Source organism: Strongylocentrotus purpuratus, unplaced genomic scaffold (genome assembly GCF_000002235.5).
Source record: "Strongylocentrotus purpuratus isolate Spur 01 unplaced genomic scaffold, Spur_5.0 spur5_scaffold_13, whole genome shotgun sequence".
Classification (NCBI taxonomy): domain Eukaryota; kingdom Metazoa; phylum Echinodermata; class Echinoidea; order Camarodonta; family Strongylocentrotidae; genus Strongylocentrotus; species Strongylocentrotus purpuratus.
In genome coordinates, this window is record NW_022145598.1 from 30,904,439 (window position 1) to 30,928,511 (window position 24,073).

Here is a 24,073-nt window from a genome sequence, read left to right on the forward strand (position 1 = left end):
GAACATAAATTCAAATTAAAACTGCTTTCATATTTTTTTTTCTGATCTGAGCTTTTTTATGGCTATCAACTTAATACAATATTGAGATGTACTGAAACCTATGATTACTGACGTATGAGACAAAAAAGCTAACATTATGGAGGTCGCACACGGCTATCTATCATAAAAAGCAGTTTTGTGTGATTCAAATTGGAGTCAATCGCAACTTAATATCTACTGCAACTCTGTACCAAAGGACTTTGTGATCGATTGTAGGACTTGCAATCAATCAGAATTAATGCAACTCTTTCTAAACCAAGGCCCAGAATTAAAATAGGTTTCGAACCAGGGGGGTGTTTCTCAAAGACTAAGATCAACTTAAGTTGGTCTTAAATATGACAGGCCATTCATGCCATCATTTGCTCTCACTGTTTACTGGCATTGGTCTCTCAAGGGACATACATGTATAAATCGTGGTCACAAATCTACATAATTTACATTATTTCATAGTTCATTATTGAAGGAAAAAATACTATCCAAAGCTCATAATTGGGAGACCAATGGTGAGAGCAACCAGTGGCATGAATGGCCTGCCATAGTTAAGTCCAACTTAAAGTCGATCTTAGTCTTTGTGAAACACCCCCACCCCCTGTTCTCGATCCACATAAAAATCAAACTTACAAGTGAACCCTTTGATTCCGAGTGACTCAATCTCTATGTAGGCCAGCAGACGGCTGTATGTTTCTACCAGAGCAGGAGAGAGGGCGGTCCCTGGGTGCTTGTGCCACTGAAGAATCTTGTTCACAATCAGATGGATCACACTGTTTCAGGATAAATTTGGAGAAACAAAAATTGTAAGTGTATACTGTTAATAAGCTCAGGTACCTGTTTCACAAAGCCATTTTTCAATGACAAATGACAAAAATCAGAGACAAATCTGCTGATAACCAATCAGAAGCTAGGATTTCAGTAGCTTATAACAAAATCTGTTATTTGTCACTGATGACAAGTTTTGTGAAATGCCCCCAGAACACTGCAGGGCTAGATCTTGTAATAAAAAATGAAAAACAAAATAAATGCCACAACCAATTTTCTCTGTTCACTCAAGTAGTCTAGTCATTCTTGAAATTAAAGATAACTTGATTATTATTGACAAAAATTGTATAAAGCTATAGTTAAGGTTTACGATGGGTATTTTTATGTTTACTTGCTACATGTAGATGGTTTAAAGAGTATCTTTGCTTGTGAAAATCAAGTTTGTATCTATGTACCTTGTTCACTCACTATACAGTATGTGTGTACATCATTGAAATTGTTATCAATGTTCATTTTACCTTCTCCCAATTTTGTTCTTCCATTCTTTCATTATAGAATTAAAATTTGTATTCGTGCACTTCTGCAGGGCATGTAGAAATGTGTGTGACTATCTAAATGTAGGACATCACTTTTAGAAACAGAGGTCATGTCAGTTCAAGTCAGGTCAGGTCAGGTGGGTCAGCTTACCTCATCTTTGCATGAACGGTCAGTGAATCCAGGAGTGAGAGCGGAATGGGTGCGGTCAATCCTACGGCCACACAGGTAGCTGGTCCGGGCAGAGGGACGGTAGAGTTGGCATTGGTGCAGTAGATGTAGTCTACTAGGGTCTGGAGAGGTCGGGTCAACATCTCATCCACAGTGGAATCTGTTGGTAGAGAATAGGGGTCATACAGAGGTCATGAGAGAACAAAGGTCATACAGAGGTCATGAGAGAACAAAGGTCACACAGAGGTCAGAGAAAGTTTTAGGAACGATTACCTCTAAATAACATGTATGTCACTGCTGCTTAAAGGTACTACATGTATGTCCCTTTTGCAGCCAACCTCAAATTCTTTAGAACTTTGCAGGAATTATGAATATGTCATGTATGTCCTATCTGTGAAATTTAAACGTTAGCAGTGTCCTCATATTCAAATTATGCAAGGAAACCCGTTTACTTGCTAGACTTCACTGTCAGACACTATTGAGTGATTGACTGGCTTTTTTCTTCTTTGGTAATAACATACATGTACATGAAAAGAGTTGTAAAGGGTACATGAGCATTTGTCTACATCAATAACCCACTTCTTGTGATGGCCAAGATTAAACTGATTGAATCTTTGCGCAGCATAAAACGTATGACCATTCGGTACAATTGTCTGAAAATCAAGACTATTAATTTTGGGCTCTATAGCCCTAAAGTCGATTTGACAACTAATAGTCGTTATTTTCCCACTTGAAGACATTTTCAAGCCCCACCTTTTTTAGGGAAGTTCTAAATTAGTATTATCTTTCAAATGCAGTTGGAATTTAACTTTTTCATTTTTTTGGCCTGCAAATGGGACATAGTACCTTTAAATCTAAGTCCAAGTACTTACATGCATTGAGTTGTAGTGCTATCCTGAAGTCTGAGAGAGGGAGATGTTGTGTCTTGTATGTCTGCTGCAAATACCTACCAAAATAAGAAGAAAATAAATTTCAATATTATTCATGTCATCATAGCTTTGATAGCTAGAAGACAGGACATAACTATAAAAGATCCCAAATCTCTCTCTTTGTCTCTGTGTTTATAAGTTTCTTCCTTCATTATATCTTATTCTTTCATGTTCCCTTCCCACTATCTTCCCATCGACCAGACCATCACTTACTCTAGGTGTAAGGATGAGGTGGCCGCTGCAAGAGACTTCTCCATGTCTTTATTCATTCCTTTCTCTTTCTTTCTATGCCTCCATCTGTCAATCTTTTCAATGTTGTCATTATCTCTCGTCCTCTCCTTCCCTCTCTTTATTACCCTTCATTTTCACTTCTCACAATCTCTCCATCACTCACTCACGAGGAGCATTTTGATGGTAAAAGAAGGTACATGAAGCTCATGTTTTTTTCTCCTTCTCCTCTTCTTTCTTCTTCTAAGGCTCTGTATTCCTCATTTCTATCTCTTTGTTTTTGTTTATCTTTTGTCTTCACACCATCTTCCTGTCCCTCTTGATGTGTTTTGATGGCTGGCAGACGTAGACTTTGTAATGAAGACGTTTCTTTCTCTTTCTCCATTTCTTTCTTCTTCTAAGTCTTTATCTGTCACTTTTTCCACTCCACCCTCCCTCTACCTCTCTTTCTTTTTCCCTTCGTACAGTCTTTCCATAATTCCTACCAGGTCCCTGTTGCATAATACTGACCATTGGTGGTAACTTTGACAATCAATGGCAACTACCATGGTAACAGGGCTCAACAGCCAATCAAAATCCAGGTTTCCATGGTAGTTACCATTGATGGCAAAGTTACAATCAATGGTAAATTTTGTGCAACGGGGCCCTGATCTTCACTCACTCTAGATGTGTTTTGATGGCTGGCGGAGGTGGTCTCTGTAAGGTAGACTTCTCCTTCTCTTTCTCCTTCTCTTTCTTGTGGTCTAGATGATTCCAGATGCAGGCCATGGAGAACACATGGGTGCACATTGACTGGTTGATGTCTGGCAAAGGAAGACCCTACACAAATAACAATAATAGCTCTGAATTAATATAGCATTTAATAAGGAATGCAATCCCTATAACTGGTATGCTGATATTATTATCACCCCAGTCAAAATGAAAAGATGGCAATAACAGGTGACTTAACACTTTGTGCTGGTGTTGGGTTTGCTGCTACAAACCCATAAACGGTGCACACCATTGTTTTAGGGTATGGCATTTTACAAATATTTGGAACAGCTTTGATCATAATTCAAGTACCGGTATTGTCATGTAAAGAAATTGACAGTTGTAAGATTACAATTCATACTTTTGGAGGAAAAAATTAGAAGTCTATAGAAAAAAAAAGAGGCCAAGAAAAACTTTTAAGTAGTTCAACAGTATTTCGCAGAACGATGTTCTCTCAGAGGTGTTGAGGTCTAATAGAAAGATCACAGGACTAATAGATTACAAGGTCCACGGCTTAGGACTTCCTGCCATGGTACCATCATCTTTGGAATGAAAATAATTTACGTTTGCAGAATCTTTTTACTCCTTCTGTTTTTCCCAGCTAGCGAGAGTGTAGGTGAAAGACGATTCATGCATGTACGTATAAGCGTCTAGATTCAGTCCTTTCTTTGCATAAATGTTAATAATAATAATAACAGCTAGTTCTTATATATCGTTTATCAGGACCGAAGGCCCTCTCAAAGCGCTTTACAGATATATTATCACCCCGGTCATTGGATTCAGGCTTACCCGCACACAATGTATGCACATTTTCCACTACCTGGGGAGCATTCCAGCCAGGCGTCATGTTTACAAGCACACACTTGCTATTCTAAGCACATAAGCTTTCGCATCCTACCGAGTACTCATTTAACACATGAGTGGAGAGTGGCCAATGTAGATTAATGTCTTGCCAAAGGACATTAGTGACGTGTGGGACTTGAACCCCGGACCTTGTGATCATATCATACCCCGTGACATATCCACTCGTCCACGACACCTCTAGTTGTAACCAACTAACCTTTTTCTCTGGGTAGAGCAGATCTGCGAGGCTGAGCACCGGCAGGAAATCAGAGAGAGGTGCTTTCTTAAGGCTACCAGAGATGAACTGAAGGAGTACCCACATCAGACGGTCTCTCCCTTTCCTTATATTTCTACCGCTCAGCTGAGGATACAGAATACCGATATCATACAAAGATTAACACACTCATATGGGCGAGACCAATGTTTTGTACCACAAATTTGTACACCAAACATAAGAGGTTAATGCAATTAATAATAATAATAATAATGAAGATTTATATAGCGCACATATCTGCCTATAATGACTCTCAAGGTGCACAAAAAAGATTCACTACTCACATTTCAAATACAAACAAACAAATTAAAATTAACAAACTAATAATCAATTGACAAATCAAACGACAAATGCAAATTACAGATTCAGTAAGAAATCAAAATGACGACAAGTACATGTTCATGAGAGTTAATTCACCTTCTGAGGCAATGAGTCAACTGTCCTAGGGAAACTAAACCCACCTACTGATGCAGTGACTTTACCATACCAGGGAACCTAAATTGTAGTTTTGCAAGTGATTGGAGGACTTGCGATTAATTTTGATCAATCACAACTCTTTAGGAGACAGGGTCCAGATGGTTGAAATGAGTTGATTATCACACTAGAGCATTTTTAGCAAGGGCTAAACTTAGTGATCCAAGCAGTCAACCATACTTTGGAAACTATACCCACCTACTGATACAGCGACTCTACAATAGTAGGTTAGGTAAACTCACCTTCTGACGCAGTGACTCGACCATACTAGGGAAACTGACAAATTGGAACAGCGCAAAGATGATGAGTTGTGTGGAGAGGTGTTGCCAGGGTGCCATAGGCCAGTTAGATTGGTTGCCGTCTTGAAGCTCCGCCTTCTCCATCGCTATGATCAGCAAATTGGCAATCTCTTCCTCAAGAGGAACACTCTTCTGCTTTTGCTGAAAGAAGTAAGATAAAAGATATATTAAAGAACAACACTTTTATTGAAACTGCAATAACTTGCACTGCACTTACATAGCTTATAGAGATGTTGTGGTCTAGTAAACATGTCACCCGACTACAGATCACAAGGCACAGGTTCAAATCTCAGCCCGGCACTAATGTCCTCTGGCAAGACGTTAATCTACATTTGCCACTCTCCATTCAGATGTTAAATGGGTAACAGGTAGAATATGAAAGTTAATGTAGTTTAAAATGACGCCTGGCTGGAATGCTCCACAGGGAGTGGAGACAGGGTTAAAATTTGCAGCAGTCACGGCTTGCCTATGTAACATAGGCGATGTGCTACGTTCACATAATGCAAAGTCATTGCGAAGATGTCATCAAGTCGATCGCCAGTTTTCAGGTCTACAACTTCAAATTTCAAGTTTTCAGAGAGCTGCACTCCTCCGACAGACACTAAAATAGCATATAATTTGAATAAGGTTAGGTTTAATACTTTCATACTTCACATTTTACCTGTACAGTGCATAAAGAAACTCGTTTGTATAAATCTACAAATGAAGAGCTTAATTCCAAAAGGAACTAAATCCACTTTTGATGAAAATTGAGTTATTGATATCAGAACATTGTTCACTTCAGTACCAGTTTAAAACAAAATTATTTACCTAAATTTTGGGAGCGATTGTGAAAAAATGCACCTTCTAATATCAATTTTCCCTACTTCCACTTCAAAGAATTCAGAATACTGCTGCAAGGCTTGTTACTCTCTCGAGAAAGTTGGAGCACATAACCCCAATATTGCGTTCTCTTCATTGGCTTCCCATACACCATCGTATCACATTCAAAGTTCTTCTTCTTACATACAAAATTCTCCATGGCCAAGCCCCTAAATATCTTTCAGATTTGATTTCCTTACGTTCTTCTAGTTCTTTAAGACCTCTTCGATCATCATCAACCTTGCAGTTAACCCTCGGACCTCGTACCGCTACAAAATATGGCGACCGAGCTTTCTCAGTAAATGCCCCTATCCTTTGGAACAAATTACCAGCGCACTTTCATAATATTCATTCTCTCGACCAATTCAAGTCCTTGCTGAAAACGCACCTTTTTAATTCATAAATAATATTCTGCAGTTGTGAGTCGGTCAAAGGAGGTGCACACCGTCTTATTTTTTGTTTGTTCGATCCTATGTTTGATCCTATGTTTGACCTCTTGTATGTATGTTTGTTTGATCTCACTCTTATCTTATTTTTTATTATATGCATGATTTATTGAATAAAGAACAGATGTATAAGTTGTGTGTTTATTATAAGTTTTGGTAAATAATTGTTAAGTCAGAATATGGTGCGCTTAGAGACACCAGTATTAAGCGCCTTATAAATATTGTTTATTATTATTATTTATTAATTTTCCATAGACGCCTGTGCCAAATTTTGTTAGCAATTTTTTTTCTTCTCTGTAGTTACAAAAAATGGATTTAGCTCCCTTTGGAATTAAACTCTTCAAATAGTGTATTATTATTGTAACTATCTGAAGTATTTTACCCCTTTGTTGAGTGCGAGAATAGTACAGATCATGTCCCTGGAATAAGGCTGCTTCAGAACATAGCGTAGCAGACCTGTCTGGGGCTTGATCGTCTCCTAGACAATGCCAAAGCAAAACATTTGTAAACTGGTTTTTAATTTAGTACTCGCATACATTTGAAAATTATATGGATTGTAGCTTTCATTAGGGTTCAACATGAATATTCTAGCACAATCAATATTATTTATTTTAAATTAAAACATAGATATTCTAACAGTATATTTACACCTCCTTCGATGTCATTACTTATGATAAGGAAAGATAAGGGGGAGAAAAAAGAAACAGTGAAAAAACATATATATACATGTAGAATCATATTTGTTTTAAATTCTTCAAATTTTCTTCCTCATAACTAATCAAATTAAGGAAATAAAATCATACAATGTCAAAAGTGTCTTCAAAATCTTCTTCTATGTGATTAGTCATGATAATCATAAGAGAAAGAGACAGGAAAAAATAAAACTCTTGGTGGGGGGGGGGGGGGGGGGGGAACAAAGAGAGCAAGAACAAAAACTTGAAGAGGAAGAATGAGAATTAAAAACTTAACAAAGAATAAGAGTTGATGTAACATTTATGTAAGCCATAATAAACTACAGACAAGAAGAAAAAGAAAAATCTAACAAAAACAAAAGCAAAAACAGGAAACAAAAATTCCAGACAGGAAGGTGTTGGAGATGAGGATACGACAGACACAATCTTACCGGTTCAAATGGAAGGAGCCCTCTAGTGGGGAAAGCTAGCGTAACCGGATCCAACCTCCATGAGTTACTGGTATTGTTTGAATGACCGATCACTGGTAACAGCAGACTACGTCCTGAACATAACATAAATCAAAATTGGTTATAATAAAATTGTGTATTGAACATTCATTCTTTGTATTCTCAAAGTCATAAGCGGCAGAATAGCCTTACTACGAGTGGCGGTATTCCACAAGACAGTGTTTTGGAAGTTGGAAACAATGCAATTCTATGTTATAAATGCTGTGATTTAATTGTACTGTGTAGAGCATAGTGCATGCTAAGAATTCAATTTCTATTATCATCAATGCAATAACAAACATTTGATAATAAACTCAAAGCAATAACATGAGAACGATGTAATGAATGCTAACATAAACCATTTTTATGGTATTCCTATATAAAGCAGAGGATTATTTAAGAAATACACTTCTAACAGAATTCTAGTATGTTATTTCTCAACAAATCAAGGAATAATAAAGTGGGATGTTATTTAGTTATTTAATTTATGCATGACACAGCATGAACACTGTTCAGCTTCCAAAGAGCCAATTACCCCCAAATTCAGGCCAAATTGAAGGAGGTAGGGTTTAATCAGCACACTGGGTGATACATAATAACCCAGGTTCTAATAGAACTAATAGCAGGCTTTTGTGATCATGGAAATTGCATTCTTCCATGTAAAGCTTTTAAAATAAAAACATGTGTTTTAAGGTAGGTTAACCAATTTTGCAAATAACTTTATTCTACAAGATCATCTCTCACCGGCACATCTGCCAGCATCTCCTGGAGTTGAAGAATTCTAAAGAAAATACACTTTGAACAGATTTCTAACAAATCAGTTCTCGATAGATCAAAGGACTAAAGTAGATGTAAGCTAGTCTGCCATAATTACAATGGCCTATATCTTCACTTTAGAGTACAAGCAAACTATCAAGGATAAGAAATAACAGGGACTGTGACCAGATCAGATGTAGTCTGCCAGAATGACTATGGCCTATATACCTTTACCTAAACAGTGTAGGCAAACTATCATCAATAATGAGACACAAGAATAAGACATACCGGTGATAGTGACCAGATTGGCAACGGGCCTGAAGGAATCCACATAGTTAGCCAGTTCCTCACCGATAGCCTACATGTGTATTTGTGTGTTTGTGTGTGTGTGGGGGGGGGGGGGGGGGGAGAAGAAACGGTATATTACATTACTTACGTATGAACAGCTAAGACACATTATGCCAAATTGCATAATCGTAATAACATCAAAGCCCACCAAACACTATACGATATGACTACGATCCGATTTTGCAAGAATTTACATTAGCACTTGATATGAATATACGCACCTCTAAAATCTCAATGATCAATGATTTGAATAGTTTTAAGAATAATAGGATTGAAATTTCAGTGGATTTCAGATTCCTTGGAGGAGAAAAAGCTAAATCGGCTCAGACAATCTAGACAATCTATAAGCCAATTTGGAGATACCATCTGCACATAGGCAGATAAAATTCATTTGTACGAAATTGTAAGACCCATTGGCCCAAATTCACAAAGGAAGTTTGTCGACAAACCTAGGTTCATGTGCGTCATATGACGCGTTTCGATGCGTTTTTACAAACCAGGTTTGTAAAAAACGCGTCATATGACGCACAAAAACCTAGGTTTGTTTGTCGACAAACCTCCTTTGTGAATTTGGGCCATTGAGATGACTGCTGGATACACGTTCATGAAATTTTCATATCATTATTCAGTTATGCACCCGTAGTACATTCTATGATACACAGGACACAGGTGGAAGCATTATTTTCAAGAGGGCAAACAAATTCATGAAGTACCTCCATTGGTAGTGATTATTCTGAAATGCATGAAGTGGGACGTCTCCATGTGTAAAAGATGTGAATATTTTGGGGGTCATTTATACAAGCGCTTCCTCCAAAGTGTCTTACAATAATTATCCAACAATCACATCCATGGATGAGATTGCGCTTTCAATTCTATTTCAATATCAATCTATTCATGTTTCCAACAAAACATTACAAATCGATCATAAACATTTACAACAAATGTAGAAATACATATTGGATACAGAGGGGTCCACTAAAAAGCAATGCTTGTACAAGTGTGAACACCTCAAATGATACTTAGGAATAATGAGTAAGTTGCGTTACTCCAAAGCTTTGGAATAACCTGCCACTAGATATAAGAAAAGCCTCATCTATTGCCGTCTTCAAAGTCTTGTTGAAGACGCACTTGTTTTCAGGAGCCTTTGAAAAGGTTTTTCATTGTGTGTCTGTAAAGATGCCTGTTAGGAGTTTTGTTTTCATTCCAGTGTAGTAAAGTATATTAATAAAGTAGCTGCGCTAAATAAATTAATCTAATAATTAAAAGCGAAGTTGTAAAAGAAGAAAGAATTCTAACCCAATGCTTGGCTGGTCCATTCTCAGGGAATAGCTTGAGAATCTCTGTCTCTGCAAAGTATGCTGGCAGCAGACAATTATTCCTGTCTATGATGTGCAGTACAACCTTCAATGATAGATACCGGTAGAAAGAAGAAAAACGAATGTAGACACACAAATGTACTATGGGTCAAATTCTTACTACCATCACGGCTATTAGGTAATAGAAAGTAAACCAGAGCATATGTGTATTTATTTCCAAAAAGGACAACATTACACCTAGTCATATTGTTGCATACATATCTCTTTACTGGCTACGGCTTTTGCCAGTAACTGATAAACATTAATTTCTCAAAGTCTCAAGTATGTACATTTGTACATGCCAAATGAAAAAGATGACTATTATATACATTTTGATAATAATAGAACACTTATACCCAAAGTTGTGTTCATCTGAGATATATAGTGGCAAAGCCAGTGATTAAAGCAAAATAATTATGGTAATTACTGAAATCATGTTACCTTGGTGACTGCATCCAATTGTCTGCCAGTTGATACGTTGACACTCTTTGGAATGTCCTTGATTGTTTCAAGAACAAGGCGCAGAACATCGCGACATCCCTGGAAAAAAGGCGGAAATACGCATGATCAAGACCTTTTCAAAATAATTGGCAATTGGGATAAGTAGGCAGTTTGAAAGATCTTGTATTCTCGTGAATGCAATGTGGCGTATTTCAGAATCAATCTCGGTAGGAGTTGGGCTAAAAGGGCACAAGGTTCAATTCTAATTTATTTTCAATGTGTCTTCTTTTTTTTCAAGAACATAACAAAAGCATTTCATTGATAACGAAGGACATTAAACAAATTCCATTAAGTGGTGTTATCCTTGGTATTAAAATAGAGAACAATAAATCATCAAGAGTTATAGAAGATGATAACAAAAATTAGACAAAGCTAGTTCAGGTGCACATTGCAAAATTAATTTGATGCATAAAGCAAGAAAACAGAGGTATGGGAGTACTACAAAAACATAATAAAAAAACAGCATGTATTTTACAGATGCCTGTCTGAAAATTAATGTAGATAAAAATGCTTTGCTTAAGAAATTAAGCCCGCTTTGTCATCGGCTCTTACTTTGTAGTCAGCACTGTTGATAATCTTCTGTATGATATGGAAAGACTGGCACCACATGTAAGAGGACTTGTAGTCTAGATCCTTGGATGTCAGCAAAGCCTCACACACCAGCCTACAGTCAAACAAATGGAGTAACAAGTCTTTGTATATACAGTCTACACACCAGCCTACAGTCAAACAAATGGAGTTACAAGTCTTTGATTATGCAGTCTACAATAGCATGCAGTTGTTATTTTAGATTTGATTTAATATGCCTAAGGGTTGAAAACTTTTGATAACAATTAGCAATATGTAATATTATTTTTAATAAAATAAAATAATTTTCAATAATATTTATCAAAGCATGTTCTCAAAGTTGACAAAGACTTGACAAATAATTCATCTAGGACCAATCGTTTCTGCCAAGTCATGACTGGGCCTTTAATCACATGGAAAATAGAAAAATTATATTTTTCATGATTACATATAATATCATTTCATTTTTTTTCTTCACACACAAGTAAAGATTTACACATATTTTTTTCTTCATACATCAATGAGAGAGCTGCTCGCAAGGTGCATTATAAATCAAAGAATTATTAATCCCAACTTAAATACTTCTTTTTTCTCACCAGACTTTCCTCAAACTGTATTTCATTTATGTCTGCTTCTTTATTAAAATACCAAAGTAATATCAGGGAGAACTTCCCCTTCGGGCGCTATATTAATATTTAATCATTTATGGTGTAGTATCTACTCACTTGGCTGGAATGAGTCCTTTCTCGACAGCATTAGCAAGGATATCACACAAGATCCTAACCCTCTGATGGGATGTGAGAGTGTGGATGTGATTGACATACTGCTTCAGCATGCGGTCTTGAGATTCCTACATCCACATAAATAAAGGGTCATTTAAGAAAAATGTACATGTAGCAACAGTTAACAACTAAATTATTCATGCCCTTACCAAGTTTTCTAATTTTGTTTAAGTATGTGAAAACTTGATTGATTTTTCATGAGAACGACTGTGACATATTAAGCTTTACATCTAAAAATATTCAACAAAGGCCATAATTTGACCATTCATTTCATTCTTAAGTTACAAATAACACAGAAAACCATCAAATGTACATTTTTAAGGAGTATTAATAACTCAGTTGCTAGCTGTAAGTCTGCCATTAATATCCTACAGCCAAAGATCTGTGTAAATGGCCATTTTTTTAATTTTTTTATCTTTGAATTTGTTTTAAGGGAGGTCTTCATGTTCCAACAACTGTTTAAAAAAAAAATACTTCTCTGCTCACAGGAGCTCTTTTAGGATTTGGCATTGTATAAATGCAATTTCCTCACAGTGCTATCTAGGTATTATCTAGTTGGTTTTTTTAACCAGAGCTGATGAGGGCAACACAAAAAGTTTCAGCCTGTATCTGTTGATATCATTCTGCTATTCATATAAATGAACGAATATTGACTTTTTATGCTACTACAATTGGAGATTGTTCATTTTTATTACGAAGCAAGAAGTTCATTTTATTGATGATAAATTTTGTAGGATTTTTGAGGTATTGTATTCATGACACTCACAGCAGGTATAGTTGTCCAGAAGCGCATGAAATTTTCATAACAAACAATTATCTTGTTTTTCTCCGAGTCTTGTGTGCAAACAAATCTGTAAAAGAGAGGGAAATAGTCAAGCATACTCAAGACCCTTCTAAACACTAGAAATTAAAAACTATAATTTCTTTACTTTTTCATTATTTTGTTTCTGCTTGAAGTCACAGCGACAACTATTCAATAGCGTCCTCTTTTCATTGTTAATTATGATAAAATAGATATTCTTTACAATTGAACTAATGAACTAATTAGCAAACCCTTCTCAGCTTTCAAGAAAATATACAAGCTCTTCTAAGTACTACATACTTACATATAAATTACAAATCTAAATTTTAAAGGTAAAAAATGCCCACAGCACTGAAGATTTTAAAAGTTTATTCCTACTTACCCGGCAAATGCTTCTTCAATTGCTGTTGTTCTCTGTAATTTGTAAAGAAAAATATTAAGAAAACTTTGTTTGTTACAAAATCCATTGTACAAAACTTACTGTTATTTGAGGAATGACAGGAGAAAATGTTCATTATATTTTTTTCTTCACTTTTTCAAATAAGTTGTTATTCATTATATTCACAAATCCAAAAAAAAGAAGACATACATCTAGAAAAGTATAATTTACATTTAAACAAACTTAGTCTCTATCTCATATTGCTATTATTTAGAAAACAAAAGTGACAGTTTCAAGTCTAGAGGAAGGGATCTACTTAAAAGTAGTCGGTGGAAGCATGCCATAGCACCAACACTGGTTAGCTTTCAAAGAGTCAATCACCCTAAATTCAAACCAAATTAAAAGGGGTAGTGTTGAAGTTTAAAACCCATTGGGAGAACTGAAACAAAATGACTGAGGCGACAATATTCCTATGAAGGCCTTTAATTTAATTTTTTAAAGCCTGAGTTTTAAAGCCCATTTGTACTAGTGTGGACAGGAGTGATTAGACCACCCTGCAAGCTCACTGACAGGTGGTTACCTCATCAAATCAGCTCTCAATTACAATTAGGCATTGTTTGCTATATACATTGTACCTGTAGAGGGCGCAATTAGCTATTAGTAGTGCAGTGGGGCTTTAAGGTAGGTCAACCCGTTTTGGCAAATACTTGATTAGTATCTCTTACCAGTACATCTGCAAGCATCTCATGGAGCTGTTGCTCCATTCCTACTGTTACTGCCATGGCGGAGATATTTGAAGTCTTTCCTTCTTGGTGAAGAATTCTACATCAGTACAGCATGGTGGCAGTTTGATATTTAAATGGTTGTAGAGTCTATGATACAAAGGCAAACAAAAAAACATAAACATGTAGACATACAGGCTGCAGCTGAGAATATATTTGCTCAGACTCCAGTAAGGCTAATCAAAGGAAATAAGATGAAGAAGAAGAAGAAAAAGGAGCAGAAGAAAACAAGATGATGAACAAGAACACAAAGATGATCAAGAAGAAGAAGGAAAAGAAGAAAGAGATGAAAAAGATCAAGATAAAGAAGGAGGGAAGAAGAGATAGAGGAGGAGATAAAGAAGATGAAGAAGCAGCAGATGAAAAAATGAAAAATAGAGAGATAAAGAAAAATAAGAAACACAAGATGAAGAAGACAAGGAAATTAATCAAATTGAAGAAATGTTAAAGTAGATTTGTGTAAATACACATTTTTTCTCCCTGAGATTCGATATGAGTTCTATACTCAATAACAATACATGTATGCCCCTCTGATGGTATGTAAAATGGAAATTTGCATGAGTGATGCTACCATCAATCATGGCCATCATCGTCTAAAGAGCTACACAATTGATAGCAAGACAAAATATGAAAAATAATAAAAAATAAAAACAAAGTCTAGAGTAGTGGCTCTGGTCTGCGGCCGATCGGCGGGAACTGCCGATTCTATTTTTATTGGAATACTCACAGAATACTTCAATACCCTCAATAAAGAGTCCATATACTTACTTATTAAATAGAAGTCACAAATAACCTAACTGACCCACAGCGTGGTCAGCATTGACCACGTTTCGAAATGCTTCAAGTTCCCCGGTTTGCGGGCACGCATTACCGGTTTGCGGCACGCGTACGTCACAAAGCTTTATGCGCTACGTCACGATGAAAGCATGTACCAAATTACTACGGGTAACCCAAATTCTCATGTTTATCTGTTGCTACGGTAAATTTGTCAAGTTTTAAACAATTTCACCTTTTCCTCGAATGGATCATCCCATCCGGGGGTAAGTACTACTAGAAACTATCGGGTCATAGCGGGTACACACATCAGCACACATACCATCATACACGATCCCGCATGTTATGTGTGTATTAACACCCCCCGCCGCAAACCAGAAAAAACACGTAATTACGTGCCGGTTTGCGGCCACCCCATGCAACTGGCCATGCGGTGGCACAATCAAAATATCTGCGATAGGAGACAGACCACAGCCATCATACTTCCACAAAAACATCAAATTTCACCTCCAATCGGACAAATATCGGACAAATAGAGCTACAATATTGATCTAGTCATGCCTCGATCTCTTAACTTAAAAGTTAGCACCTGCTGGAATTTTCATCGGCGACTGGTGCCGTAGATTTCCGACATCGCTGACGGATACTCCGTACCGACAGGAGCACCTGCTACGGACGTTTTCGGCAAAGCAGAACTTACCGTGGAATCCACGGTAGGTTTCAATGATTATTATCGAGCCATATTCATTTTATTTTTAAAACAAATACCCCTGGCCGCAAACCGGGCGATGCCGCAAAACGGAGACTCTACTCTAGATCTAGACCTAGACCCAACTAAAAAACAAATAAAAGACAACAAAATTGTGGACATAAGGTCTACATCACCAACAAAAAATCAAACACACACAAATCTTTTTTGTTAAATCAGACTTTAACAAAGAAAATAGTCTACAGGCAAAAAAAACCCTGTTGAATTAAACTTTAAGAAAATTTAACAATTTAACAGTGAAGAAGAGCTTCAATCAAAGTTGAAGTTCAACTTGTTCAAGAAGTTGAAGAGAAGAAACGCCGACTCTTTGCACAGTGCAGGATCTCACATTGATTTACAATTATCTTTAATACTTGTAATATTACAATAACTTTGAATATTGGTTATACTTTTATATTTAGAGTCTAGAAAAATATGCAAACTTATCTGATTTTGATAATGAAATTTTTTGACAATTTACATAGGCCTACACGAAATGGAATGAATGGGACTGAATTATGTTTATGATTTAGAGTTAGCCACTAAATTATGCGCTTCTCCTCCAAGACTTCTGTCTATTATTGTTAGGATAATGCATCATGGCAAATCTTAGAATTCTACTTTACTATAGACTTAGATATACGATGAATCGTTAAAAGACTTTATCATCTAGCCTAACAAAGGATAGAAAATACTCACCTTTTCACTCCTTCAAATTTTGGTTTACGAGAGCGCCAACTACGGTCAGGAGTTGCCAATGCTAAATTTTGTTAGAAAATTTTGGAAAGAAAGAGTGTTGAATTTATCCTATTTGATTGGAATCTGACAGGTGAGAAGTCGTATTAAATTAAATTTTTGTATAAAGTTTGAAAAATGCAATACATTTAATCTAGGTACTTTATTTGTTTAATATTTGAGGTGATTTATATAGCTCTCTCTTGTCAGTGGATAACTAAATATTATAACCCTTGTCCCATATATGCATTTTTGTGTAGTTCTAGAGATGAAGAAATTAGAGTGCTGTCGAAGTGTGGAAGAAAAAGAGGAGGAAGAGGAAGAAGAAGAAGAAGATGAAGAGAGAGAGAGAGGGCAGAGGCAAACTGATGAAAAATTCAATTGAAACTGACTAGAGTCTAGTCTAGATCTAGAATAGAAGTCTAGTCTAAATATAAAAAAGTTTTATTGAAAGTTGTAATCACAATAGGGGCCTAGAGTAAAGGAGCCGGTTTTCGGCCACTTAAGACAAAATCCTATTTTTTGGACTCTTTACTTCCTATTTATTATCATTTCTTGTTCAAATCATGAAGCAAATATTATTATTATTTAAACAAAAAAAGAATCCCAGAAAAAAATCACGAATTGCCATGACAATATTAATTTCAATTTCCACTGTTTTGGAGCCAGTTATTAGGGTGTCTGATCGCGCACCCAATGTTGTGTGCTAAAACCCTTCCCATAGAGATTGTACGCTTCCCTATGTGGTCTACGTGCATTGCGCGACCATCCAAAATTGGTCAATGATTTTATGAAAAAATTTGAAATTCAAACCTTTATAACAAATGATCCTGAAGGTGAAACTCAATAAATGAGGTGTCATATGAAAGGGCAGGTTTTTCTCCATATTCCCCATCGGGGGCCACCCCCAGAATTCTAAAAATATCTTGGTCAAAACAGCGATTGAAATGTTGTTTGCATCCTAGCTCCAAAATTTGCCACTTTCCTGAGCTGCCGCCCCGCGGCTTAAGCAGGGCTAGATGTAAGGATAATATCCAGATGCTTTTTTTTTCGCTAGCCCCAAGGGATCATTTGTTATAACAGTTTGAAAATACCCTTCCCACATTTTTGGAATCAGCTAATTAGGGAGGCGTGAGCTCCGCTCAGTCCAAACCATGGTTACATCGCGTAACATGTGCGCTTATAGTGAATGAAAGTATGGGTGGCCGTTCCCGCCATAGAACCCGGAAGTGAATATACGTTGTAGTCAATGGCAATATCGCGGAGACAGTCTCCGCGATATTGCCATTGACTACAACATGTATTCACTTCCGGGTTCTATGGCGGGAACGGCCACCCATACTAGTCAATGGCACATATCGCGGAGACAGCGTGGCTCAAGCTTGCAAGTCGCGCATTGGCTGAGCAACTTGCGTACGATATGCATACGCTTGCATATCGCGCGATACAGCTGTTTGGCTAAATTTAGCAAAACAACATAACTCTGCGTGTACGTCTTTTTCGTCGATTCTGATCAAAATGCTATGAATATTTCAGCGTTTTGAAGGGGCTGTATCTTTTGATAGAAACATCGGCGAGACTTGAAATTCGAAATGTATTATTCTGATTACATTTTTAATTCAAATATCAAACAAAAATGGTGAAAAACGATCCCAAATTGAAAATTGAAAAATCGTTCAGACACCCTACAGTTATCGGCCGAGCGTTTCAGTTTACGGCCGCATGTACAAAGTCAATAGGAAGCGCTCGCGCGCGCCGTGCGTTTCCGCGCTGATGTACAGCACAAGCGGGCGGAGCAGGTATCCCACGCCGGAGCTCCCTGGTGCTCGCCTGGCCGAAGACAGGCACAGCGGTGATCGGAAGTTGGAATCTGAATTAGACAGACATATTGTGTGTGCGTGGCAGGGTCCGGCTGCATTGATTTAATACATGCGATGAGATACTTTTGAGCTTGCGACTAACACAAAATCGGGCTCTAAATCTGAAAAATACTTGAAATAAAGCTGATTTTATGGTACCCATATTTCTTATATACACGCGTAAGAAACTCGACTTTTCAGATTTGGGTAGCGGGACCGCCGATTACATCGCTAAAATGTGATATTTTAGGATATATTTTCCATTGCAAATGTGGTTCTTCAGTGACTCTGGCATGGTATGGTATGTGTGGGATATGTGTTGTGCTATTATGCGATGTCTTTTAAAGGGATTTTACCATGCATCCAATGGATCGGCCGAAAACTGGAGCTGTCCGATTACCGGCTCCTTTACTCTACGTATTAAAGGGATCGTTTAACAATGTTCAATCTGAGATACACGGCCCTACGTGTTATCAGTGTCTGTGATATGGTGTAATATTGAAGCTCTAAAAAAATTGCGCTTCAAAATGATCAAGAAGTGCCTCAAAAAAGTAAAAACCTTTGAGTGACCGGTTTTACCATACTCGTTTTCCCAAATAGACTGTAGTGTTATGAAAACCGTCAGGCGAACGGTTTTCAAAATTTGTAATTCCAATCATAAATATCTTGATAATCAGACAGGCGATCGGCTAGTAAAAGTCATGGGGTTCCTGACTGACCTAAAGGTTTATAATTATCATTGCATCATGAGCTAGATCCAGAATTTTGTTTCAGAATCTGAGACAAAGTTACCGGATCCCTTTAAGGCTGCGACGAGTAGGATTTCTCGTACTCGAATACTCGGCTGCTATTCTTTTTTTTTGCCTGGTCACCTGGCACTGTCCAGGCTGACGCTTACCCGTGCCCGGGAGAGCGCCGACATAAAACTGTGGTTAAAAATGTTTCCCAGCTCAATCAGTGTCAACTCACCACTCAGAAACTGGGACCAAATGTCCGGATTTCTGTTTGGACTCGGAGGAAAATGAGTCTTTCATCTTTGGTTTAAAAACAGCATTGTTACTATTATTATTATTGTATCCCCCAGCAGCATGCCGGTGGGGTACTTTGGATTCGGCAGCGTTGCGCCGCATCCGCCGCGTCATATTCTTGTGTGCGCTCTAACAAAGTACGACAACACTCTAATAGAGGGACGTACTTCAATGGAAGAAGAAGAAGAAGAAGAAGAACTGCCACATTCCTTGACGGATTTCTTTCAAATTTTGTATGGAGGTGTATCGTGGTATAATCTCAACACCTATAACTTTTGGTGATGCTGCCCCCAGTGTTAAAAGACCATTAGGAGCCAGAGCATTTAACACAGAGTTCCTATAGGAAATATATTTATTCAGATGGTCATATCTCAGCCAATACTTAACATATTCAATTGATTTTTCGACATTCGGACATTAGTTTTGATGCTCTTTCGGAAAATGAAGAAAACATTGAGAAATTCTAAAAATAGATTTTTGATGAGGTTACACTTCACAACTCTATAGGCTGCATTTCTCAAGGGATTTCGTTCAAATTTTGAATGAAGGTGTATCTTGGTATAATCTACAATCCTATAGATTTTGGTGATGCTGCCTCAAGTGTTCCGTCTTTTATAGGGTCAAAGGTCATATTTTGATATATGTCTTGTGTGCACTCTAGTGTGCGGTCTAGAAATCTGTTAAGAAATGATGCGGTTAGACTCTAACTGCATCATTTCTTAACAGATTTCTTTCAAATTGAGTATGAAAGTGTGTGTTGGTAAAATCTATGCACCTATAGTTTTTGGTGATGCTGCCACCAGTGTCCCGTTTTTATAGGGTCAAAAGGTCATATTTTGGTGGGTGTCTAATGTGCGCTCTGCAGGTAATATTTCACAACCGATTTCTTTCAAATTTTGTATGGGGATGTATCTTGGTACAATCTACACATCTACACTTTTGGGAAATGCTGCCCTCATTGTTCCCTCTTTTATATGGTCAAAGGTTGTATGTCATTGATGTGCTCTAACTGCCACATTTCTTGACAGATTTCTTTCAAATTTTCTACAGAGATGCATTATACTATAATTGTTTTGGTGATGCTGCACCTAGTCTTGACAATAGTCCAAGCCAGTGGCGACCTCTCTATGCCATCCTTTTGTTTCAGGGATGGGAGAGTCGATCTTTGTTCCTCCTTCGAACATAAGTATGACACAAAATCGCTGCCACCGCCGGGGGATACATCCGCATTGTGCTGCAATACAGATTGTGATATTTCTATTTTTTATTAAATCAGCGCCTTCAACTGCAACTTTAAGTAGAATCGCGTGAGTTTTCGGAGACGGACCTGGGATACTTCTACCCTAGTATGGAGGTGACAAAAAAGCAAACATAAATTGTTAATATTTTTAAATTTTTTTTTTAACACGGCGCCCGAGTATTCAAGTATTCGAGTATTCGAGTATTCGTCTGTAAGCCTGGGAGTGTACTCGAGTACCTCATTACATGGTTATGCACAGCCTTAATACGTATGGACACTTAAAATTGGCTGAAGCAGTAATGTCAATGTGATGTAAAATGACTGAAATTTAAATTTTTGCAACTTATTGGCGGGTACATAAGAGATAGGAAACTGCAAAGTTGCAAGTGATTGAAGGACTTTTTATTGATTTGGATCAATCGCAACTCTTTGTAAGACGGGTCCAGGGCTTTAAAAAAAGAGAAAATTATTTTTTGGAGCAAAATAAGAATATTTACTCTGTCATGTACATGTATGATGTAAGTATTAAGCATACATGTACCGGTACCTGTTTCAAGGGGAATCATAATATATGTTGATCTCCCGACACCTATATCACAAGCAGTGTCTATTAAGCTGATTAAGTTATTTGTATATCAATAATGAATATATCCAATCTATATGTTTTTTGTACATTCTTAATGTTTACAGTTTTGTGATTTTAAAAAAGTGAAACAAACGTTACTCTTAGTTGGAGTTTTAATGTGGTGATAATGTTTTAAAAGTCATGTTTTTACATTTGTGTTCTCTCTCTCTCTCTCTCTCTCTCCATCTTTGGTTGTCCACAATAACAAACTTTCCAACCTACATGTATCTTAGATAAAGATAGATAAAGATTTAAATTTACTTTATTCGTCTACCTTCCCATCTTCTCCAGACATGGCTCTGTTCAGGTTTTATGACTTTGACAAGGTGTACACCACCCACCAGGGTTTAGACGGCTATGGCGGCCTACCTGACCCCAAGTGCAAGTACTATGAGGCAGACTACATTAGGTGCGCGGCCGAGATCGGGGTCACCAGGGCACAGAAGGAGTGCGCACCGGAGCTGGCTGACTTCAGGGAGTGCATCACAGGGTCAAAGAGGGTAAGGAGTAAGGGATGAAGAATCTTGGGTCTTAGGAGCGCTCTGAGTTAATAGTTGAAGAGAAAAAAACAGTTGCCAATTGAATAGGCCAATTTTGTAAGGTAATTAATTCTTTGAGTGCCTCGTTACAAATGATTGCATTCACTGTTACAAGTAGTAGTACATATATGTCAATAGTCGGAATGCAATTTACTTACATACATGGTGGTAGGTAGGACAAGCCATAATGTTTGTCCTACCTAGCAACAATTAATGTATGCAATTTGCATTATGACATTTGAAATACAAATATTCATAACAAGTGAATGAAATAATTTTTAACAAAGCACTTAAAAAGATTTATTCATTAAATTTGATCACATTAAGGAAATATTCCATTTATTACTAGGAGTATGATTTTAGACACTGAATTTCTTACCTGCTACAGCAATAATGTATAACTCTACAGAATTGGACAACAAAATTGGTGCCATAAAAAAGGCTATCTCTCAATTTTGCTGTAATTGAAATATTATGGTAATTTCTAATGTTACATAGAGGATACAGTGTGATTCTAAAGGGGCTCAAAATGATAAGTACTGGGGAATGTTTTCTTAATAATAAGACTAGTATGTTATGAATCTGTCTTGTTTTCTATTGGTAGCTATAGAAAGTGAAAGTGTGACACTTGATTTCAAACTTATTTTAAACCTTGTTAAAGTTCTAACTTAAATCCTCTTTGCCTTCTATCTCTGTCATTTCTGTTTCTCTTCTTCCCAATTTTCTTCTTCTTCTCTCCCTGTCTTTCTTTGTATCTCTCTCTGACCCTCTGACTCTCTCTCTCTCTCTCTCTCTCTCTTTCTCTCTCCCTCTCTTTCTTTCTCCCTCCCTCACTCTCACTCACACACTCTCTCTCTCCCTCTCTCCCTCTCTCTCTCTCTCTCTCTCTCTCTCTCTCTCTCATTCTCCCATGTACAGATCGAGAGGATGAAGACCATCATCAAGCACAGAGATCAACTGATCAAAGCAGGGAAATACACACCACCAGCCAAGCAATAATGATCGCATCATCATAGTTTAGTTTATTTCTTATATCAGTATGATACATGCCTGTTGCCTTGCAGCCTAGTTTTGCACCTATTACATGCACATCACCAATGATCATCCATGGGATGTGTTCATTTTGTATTCAGAATTTCAGACTTCTGATGCATGTAGAAAGCTTCTAGGAGTTTTAAGCTACCAATTCGAAAGATATAAACGTGTGTTTGATTTGTTTCAAGAGCCAATTTGGGGGTTTCGATTTTGTGTTTCATTAATATATCTGACTTGAAATAGACCCTTATTCTACTTCAGGATGAAGTTAGCAATATTTCATTTAAAAAATGTAACAGAAAATTTATTGCATTTGGGTGGAAAGCTACTATACATGTAGAAGGGTTGTCCAGTATTGTTAACAACTTACAGTGTTTTGAACTTTTCTAGTATCAACCTTGCAAACCAACATTGTAAATTGCATTATTGAGTCAAATCGATGGACTTAGCGGATCGAAGAGCAGGCATAGGGTGTAGCATGTTTGTCAATTGTTTTATTACATGTTGTATATAAACAAAATGAAAATCACTGACATGGATTCAGAATTGTATGGATACATTTTCAAGGCTGATTTCTTTTGCTGTGTATAATGAAAAGATCATCGGCTCTTGACCATCACAGTTTTAATAAATGTGTGTCACGTCTATGGAAAATTGAAAATGTTTTCTCTTTGTTTGTCTATTGAAGAGGAAGTTCACTGTGGTATTCATTTGCATATTTATGAAAGTGTAAATCGAGAGAAACAGAGAAGTGAAAGTTTGAGTAAATTCCAGTAGAAAATATGAAACTTGGGATGTAATAAGGTTGTGATCACACAAATGAAATTTCTTTTACTCTGTGAGTCTGTGAATTGTCTTGCAGGCACCTCTCCCATTTACCGTACTTTCTTCTGAAAAATTCATATAGATCTCTATTTTGCACATTAAAAAAAAAAGGGTTGTCCCTGTACCCTTGGTAAAATTTACATGAATGTTTTGTCAGAACCCCCTTTATGAATACGTTTACTTCATCAATAACCAAGATAATGGTCAAGAAAAAAGTGGTGAATTAAACAATGCAGTTGTGTGACATTAAAGGTAAAGACCAGTTAAGGTCATGCGATTGCATTGTGAAAGAAACGTTGTGGAATCGATTAGCCTAGGTTGATCATCTAGCATCTAGCATCTGCAAGGTTCTGGAATCATCAAAATGATAAGAAATTTGGCCCATTCTTCGTAAAGTTACAAGCACTATACACAGAAAGATGTATATGGGACTACCCTATATCTCTCACAGACCATGAGAGAAACAAATTTACCAAATATATGAATTAGTAGGCGGTTTCCCGGCAAATTTTTTATCATCATGTATTAGTCAAAACATATTCTTTCACATGATTGGTAATGAGAGCTTCCATTTCATTTTTTGAAATTGGGGCGTTACCAATACTGGTC

At 37.0% G+C, this 24,073-nt stretch overlaps 2 protein-coding genes across 2 annotated transcripts in view; one reads left to right on the top strand and one right to left on the bottom strand.

Moving 5' to 3' along the window:
• The window catches only part of LOC594548 (mediator of RNA polymerase II transcription subunit 23), a 34,522-nt gene extending 18,177 nt beyond the window's left edge, over window positions 1-16,345 (bottom strand). Inside the window, exons 1-17 of the mRNA XM_030983339.1 lie at window positions 16,278-16,345; window positions 14,000-14,146; window positions 13,278-13,309; window positions 12,860-12,944; window positions 12,037-12,161; window positions 11,297-11,408; window positions 10,685-10,783; window positions 10,185-10,289; window positions 8,829-8,898; window positions 7,728-7,840; window positions 6,987-7,082; window positions 5,241-5,438; window positions 4,468-4,611; window positions 3,319-3,476; window positions 2,373-2,446; window positions 1,483-1,660; window positions 661-800 (exon numbers count right to left, since the gene is read on the bottom strand). Coding sequence (XP_030839199.1) covers window positions 661-800; window positions 1,483-1,660; window positions 2,373-2,446; window positions 3,319-3,476; window positions 4,468-4,611; window positions 5,241-5,438; window positions 6,987-7,082; window positions 7,728-7,840; window positions 8,829-8,898; window positions 10,185-10,289; window positions 10,685-10,783; window positions 11,297-11,408; window positions 12,037-12,161; window positions 12,860-12,944; window positions 13,278-13,309; window positions 14,000-14,056 — 1,786 coding nt within the window. The 5' untranslated portion in view covers window positions 14,057-14,146; window positions 16,278-16,345. The remainder of the gene's footprint in view (window positions 1-660; window positions 801-1,482; window positions 1,661-2,372; window positions 2,447-3,318; window positions 3,477-4,467; window positions 4,612-5,240; window positions 5,439-6,986; window positions 7,083-7,727; window positions 7,841-8,828; window positions 8,899-10,184; window positions 10,290-10,684; window positions 10,784-11,296; window positions 11,409-12,036; window positions 12,162-12,859; window positions 12,945-13,277; window positions 13,310-13,999; window positions 14,147-16,277) is intronic.
• LOC100892853 (NADH dehydrogenase [ubiquinone] iron-sulfur protein 5) lies at window positions 16,317-23,300 on the top strand. The gene is made up of 3 exons (XM_003729452.3): window positions 16,317-16,407; window positions 21,357-21,565; window positions 22,523-23,300. The coding sequence occupies exons 2-3, from the start codon at window positions 21,359-21,361 to the stop codon at window positions 22,601-22,603; spliced, it is 288 nt and encodes a 95-aa protein (XP_003729500.1). The 5' UTR covers window positions 16,317-16,407; window positions 21,357-21,358; the 3' UTR covers window positions 22,604-23,300.
• The last annotated feature ends 773 nt before the right edge of the window (window positions 23,301-24,073 follow it).